Source organism: Chlorocebus sabaeus, chromosome 25, assembly GCF_047675955.1.
Source record: "Chlorocebus sabaeus isolate Y175 chromosome 25, mChlSab1.0.hap1, whole genome shotgun sequence".
In the NCBI taxonomy this organism is placed as follows: domain Eukaryota; kingdom Metazoa; phylum Chordata; class Mammalia; order Primates; family Cercopithecidae; genus Chlorocebus; species Chlorocebus sabaeus.
The window spans coordinates 51,667,442-51,673,441 of NC_132928.1; the positions used below are offsets into that span (position 1 = coordinate 51,667,442).

At 40.3% G+C, this 6,000-nt stretch overlaps 1 protein-coding gene across 4 annotated transcripts in view; it reads right to left on the minus strand.

The window, feature by feature from the left end:
• RASAL2 (RAS protein activator like 2) overlaps positions 1-5,788 on the minus strand; it is a 398,007-nt gene extending 392,219 nt beyond the window's left edge. For all 4 annotated transcript variants that reach the window (XM_073011743.1, XM_073011742.1, XM_073011741.1 and 1 more), the window contains exon 1: positions 5,474-5,788. In XM_073011743.1, coding sequence (XP_072867844.1) covers positions 5,474-5,675 — 202 coding nt within the window. In that variant the 5' untranslated portion in view covers positions 5,676-5,788. The remainder of the gene's footprint in view (positions 1-5,473) is intronic.
• Positions 5,789-6,000: the final 212 nt, after the last annotated feature.

Genomic DNA, 6,000 nt, shown 5'->3' on the forward strand with positions numbered 1-6,000 from the left:
ATAAAGGATATCCACACAAACTATTCTCAAAGCGGGGTGTTCTAGAACTTTGTATTATTTATGTCCAAAGATGTGTACAGATCCTCAATTCCATATCTGCAATTCCTAAATCAAAAGAGCTCTGAAAAGCAAAAGATTTTATGAAACTTTTCTTGCAGTAAAGTCTGACCTGCACTGACATAAGGCTATTTATAGTCTTTATACCGCTTGGTATGAATTTTTTTTTTTTTTTTTTTGAGACAGTCTCACTTTGTCGCCCAGGCTGGAGTACAATGGCGCAATCACAGCTCACTGCAATCTCCGCCTCCTGGGTTCAAGCTGTTCTCCTGCCTCAGCCTCCTAAGTAGCTGGGATTACAGGTGCATGCCACCACGCCTGGCTAATTTCTTTGTACCTTAGTGGAAATGGGGTTTCACCATGTTGGCCAGGCTGGTCTTGAACTCCTAATCTCAAGCGATCCACCTGCCTCGGCCTCCCAAAGTGCTGGGATTACAGGCATGAGCCACCACGCCCGGCCTATTCATTTGTTTACCTGCAGAAATGTTAACTAACTGTCTAGTCCAAATGGTTGTGGAAAAGAGATTGTGGATGTATAATTCTATTCCTCAAAAATATTTTCACTGTTTGAAAATCAAATAGCAATAAACCAACATGATAGAGGGTAGAACAATATTAAGATGTTATAAATGAAACTATCATCTACATTAATAGAGTACACAATTTACATAAGACATACAAATTTTCTCTCAAAAGAAGAAAAAAGGGAGCCATTTAAAGTCACTTAAACAGTACATGCCTAGGCATTCTTAGAAGTTCTTTCTGATTTCAATGAAAAACTGTCTACTCTTAATGTGTTTTAAGGTATGTGGAAATCACTGGAAACTAATAACATCAACAAGCCCATGCCACATCCTAAATATTGAACTCAAGCTTAAGATTCCAAACATTTCTAAAATATGACTACTCAGGTATAAAGATTCAATTAATAGTACCTGAAGAAATTAAAACATTTAAGTAACATGAACATGTTTGGGGATGTATTTTATACACATTCACTGATTTTCTTCTAGCAATACTAGTTGCAACATTTTAAATAAATTTAGAGACATACCCTCCAGAAATGTAACTTTTAAAAATCTCATCCTGTGTCTTAATTGGTGAGGCATAAGCAGTATCACATAATACAACCAGATAAGACTTCTGTCTCATCAGCTCATATTCACTTCATGAATATGAACTTTTATTAATTCTTACCAAATTCCCACTACCACATTTCTGGAATTAAAAGGTACTTAATGAAGTATGACTAATTCCCTTTTTCTTCTGTTTGCTTAAATAGTACTAGCCCTTTGAAATTTTCCAGCAGGTCCCTACGTTGTTATCAATAAACAATGAGCTGCATACACGCTTAATGCTAATAATGTTGATGCTATTCATTTTCTTAACAGAATATTTTACCTAATTCCTTCTGATAATATTAAAATGTAAAAGTACAAGATTTCTTGTTGATCCCTTTCTTGTGCTGATTATATTTCCCTTCTAACTCTCCAAGAGCATATCTGAACACATACTTGCAGATCTGTTACACTGATGAGTGCAGAGCTCCACTGCAGGGAGTCCTAGAGATTGGGATCTTAAATTTCTCCCAGAGTGTCCTACACTCCCCACCCATTCATGGTAAAGTATTTAATTTTAATGTTCTCATTGTTTACCAGAAAGCACAGACAGTGAGGCTGGCTTCGCCACTCCCGTTTCCTTTCGCTATGCTGCTGAGCTTTTTCAGCCAATTGACTTTGCTTTGAGGCTATAAATATCTGAAAAATGTTCTGCATTTGATGCTCTTGGATTCTGTATCCATATTTAGCTGTTTGTGGCATGCCTTTGTTTAAGCTACTCTACCACCCATACAATCTGTCAGGTTGAGATCTGGATGGTCAAAGGACAAATGGATCAACATTCAACAGACATTGACTTACTATGAGCAAGGTACCAATCTGGCAGACAAGTTGACAATGAAGGGGTTGCAAGATAGGAATACAAAGATAAACAAGGCTTCCTGATGTCAAAAATTGTATAGTCTTGACAAGGCATGGGCACAATTTAAAATACTGGAATACAACAAATGAAACATTTTACAACTAAAAGAAAATGAAGATTAGGACAGACAGCATAAATATTTTTCTCTCAGCCACGTCTCAAAAATGTGCATTAGTTTGTGTTCTAAATATAGATCCACCTATTATAAAGCTCTGAACATATTCCAGAAAAGTTTTCCAAATCATGGCAATACAAAAAACCCTGAGTATATGTATTATGACAATATATACATATGTACACAATATATATGTATTATCAACCAAGGAGCCAAACCTATCAACAACAAACTCAAAATAGTCCCTAGTCTTCAAATTTTGTGAGGCAAACTAATAAAATATTGTTTCTAAAGGTTCCTGTTAAGATGTTCTTTGGGGGGTTACTTCTGTTGTTGTTTGTTCCCATCATGATTTGAAACAGAAGTATACTGCAGGAGATGTAAACTGCACTTAATAAAGCTCCTAATTATTACCCTATCTTTAGAACCCACATGGCTATGTAGGTTAGGTCTCAAAACTAGATGAGCTAGACCTAAGCAACATCCCCATACTTACTTCCTATCTTGTGAAAACATTCCAAATAAATAAACATCTGCCTTCAATATATCTTCTTTGAAAACTCAGTTCACTGACCTTTTGATAAAACTGCTCCCCAGAATCTCCTGACAATCATGATTTAAATACATAAGTTAAGGGCTTGGTTAATGCCTGGCCCCAAGAGCCGGGATAAAGATTATAGGCCAACCTGTAGGTAAAATAAAGGGCCAAGCCACAGAATCAGACAACTTTAAAACTAAAAGGAACCACAGACACCAATTACTCCAGATTCCACTTTTATGCTGAAACCTAGAGATTATGAGTTAAAACTACTTGCCCAGAGTTAGACAACCAATCTGTGGCAAAGCCAGAATGAAACCAGGTTCTCCATGCCCAGTTATATACTCTAGGTTTCTAGTTGTATCCTCTAGACTAGGTTCCCAATTTGTAGATTTCCCTAAAACATGTTAGACTACACTCATCAAAGTCTCTTTAAATTGTGAGAACCTAGATGATCCAAGACAATGAAGGTTTTGAACACACAGACAAGAAACAAGAAAAACAAAACTAGTGTATTCTCCAAATTGTTTTTCTACATTCTATTATTTTTATTTCAAAGTTTTTACTTCAAAGTTTTCAAACATACACCCTGTTCATACAATAAGCAACTTAAAACTAGCTAAGGACATAGCCAAGAGTCATCCAATAGTTCTGAAATATTTACATCAAACTAAAGACAACAAAATAGTATCCAGGATGCGCTGCCTCAAAGGAAGGAAAGTAGCAACACTAAACAATAAATAAAAACAACTTCTGTTTAATTGAGAAAACAAAAAAAGTTACAATGCAGTGGAAAGTCTGTATTAGGTCACAGAAATGCAAGGCATGGTATGTATGTGTGTGTGTGATGTCTGATATGATGTCTTGAAATCAACTGAACTATGCAGAAAGAAAACTTCTAAGTCGTGGTCACTCTTGAATAACAAACATATATCCTGTTCACAAGGACGAAAGAAAAAAACATAATGTAAACTTGCTCTCTGTCTCTCTCTCTCACACACACACACACAATATACAATATATATTTCACAAATCAAACCCTAGGAATGAACTACAAAACAACATACGTTTATAGACGTTTATGTCCTTACAAACGAAGAACGATAGTTAACACTAGGTCCAGAGAACCCAGATAGTTTTGGATACTGAAATACCGAATTATCATATAAACGTATTCTTAGAGTAGCATGGCCCTATTTCTAACATCACACAAAAAAACAGTATGCCAAACAACTGCGTAAGGAGAGGAAGATGATAGAATGAGAAAACGTTGTAACTACAATATACTCTAATTCATATGCACTTTCAGATTCTCATCAACCTTTGTTATAAATGACCAGCTAAGTGGGATTAGCAGGCAGACCGAAAATCGGGCACCAAAGTTTGTAATATAATTTGCTGAGAACAAACTGGGTGACCTTGCATCGTCTTCCACTCCTTTGCTTTAAGTCTTCCGGTAAGTAGAGTAACATCAAGAAACAACCAGCAAAATACAGAGTAGTACAGAAATAAATCCTTAAGACCTAGTTATAAGAAGAATTGCTCGATTTTTATGATTAAAAGGGCCACTAGTGATGATTTAATCCAATCCGCTCACTTTACAGATGAGGAATCACAAGCCAAAAATGTGACTCGATCTGCCGCAAATCACACAGCCATTTAGTGGTAGAACTGAGGCAAGAACTTAGATCTCTGGACTCCTAGTTCTATGATCTTTCTAACAGTGATGGACATGAAGTCTTGAAATCAACTGAACTATACAGAAAGAAACCTTCCAAGTCTTGGTCACTCTTGAACAGTAAGCATATACTCTGTTCAGAAAGATGAAAGAAAAAAAACATAAGGTACTTGATCACTAAAGGCTTAGATGCACACGACTGCACGATAACATCTTAACATTGTGTTTGATCCCAGGTGCTTCAAATTTGCCATCTTAGCCACATTACTGATGTCTTTTGTAGTCACGTGGGCTAGGCGATAAACATCTTGCCGTTTCAATATTTTGGAAAGCCACAGCTCAGTCCTGAATGCCAGGCTATAAATCCTTAAGCTATGAGTTTTCAAAACCAGCATGGTTTTAGTGCTGCCACAAGGCTCACACTAATAGAATCTCATCATTCAGTTTTAATTAAAGAGGTGGTTACCAGGAATGCAGAAAGGGAAAGTTTTAGTGTGTTCATCACTTTTAACCTGCTGAGTGGCAACCCAGTCACTTTACAACGAGGTTCAGAAACAATAGTGTAATCTGAAACAATCCACACCCGTTGGAATAAGTGGTTGCTTTTAGAGAGAGTGAGGTTCAGGCAGAGGTTATAGATTAGTCTGCTCCCATCAAATACATAGTTTGGATTTTTTTTCATTCATTAGCTTATTCTCTGCTTTTTCATAATATCTTGGCTTCCAGTCTTGCCTCATTCAACAAGAAAAAGAGACGAAAACCCATTCACTTGGTTTCAAGGAGTTTTCCATCACACCTTCTTGAAGACTGATTGCCTGGCAGTTCCGCTGGAGTAATCGCCTAAGCATTACGTCTTGGATAGCCCAACTCCCGCATTAAACTTACTGCAGGTGTCTGAAGAGGTCCAAAGACCATACTGAGTCACATCCCTGCCCAAGTGTCAGTCTGAAGAAACTTGTCAGAAATGCACCCCCAGAACAAAAGGGATGTGGGAAACTGACCTAGCACGGATGATGACTGGGAATGAGCCTGAGACTTAGGGAATGAATTTCAGCCCAAGCAAAAATAGGAAACACCAGTCTGTAAGACTGCCTGTGATCCTTACCGTACACCCGGACCCAGCTCTGTTGCTGGCACACGGACTCCAGAAGGATCCGATCCAACATGCCACCGGCCACGGCTCCACTGACTGGGACAACCGCGTCCAGTTCCTCCGGGGGCAGCGGCGAGTCGGACTCCAACGCCGGGAACATCTCCGGCCAGGACAGCGCCTCCGCGGCTCCTCCGGACGACGGAGAGAGCTCCATGGTGCCCCGGGGCGGGGGGGGGGGGGGACGAGGCGGCGGCTTCGGGGCGGGCGGGCGCGCGGCTCCGCGTCCTGCCTGCGGGAAGGGGAGGAGGAGGAGAGCGCGCCGCGAGGGCAGGGACCCGAGCGGCAGCCGAAGCGGACACCTCTCACCTCCTTCCCGGTTGCCCACTGCCCAAGGCTCGGGCGCTGCAGCCCACCTGCAGCCGGCGGGCGGGACCCAGGCCGGTAGGAGGATCCAGCGTGGCCCCGACCAAGGGTGGGTCCGGGCTCAGGTGTGTGTGGGTCCTTCCCGGGAGAGGACGCAGAAGAACCCGGGAGGGGAG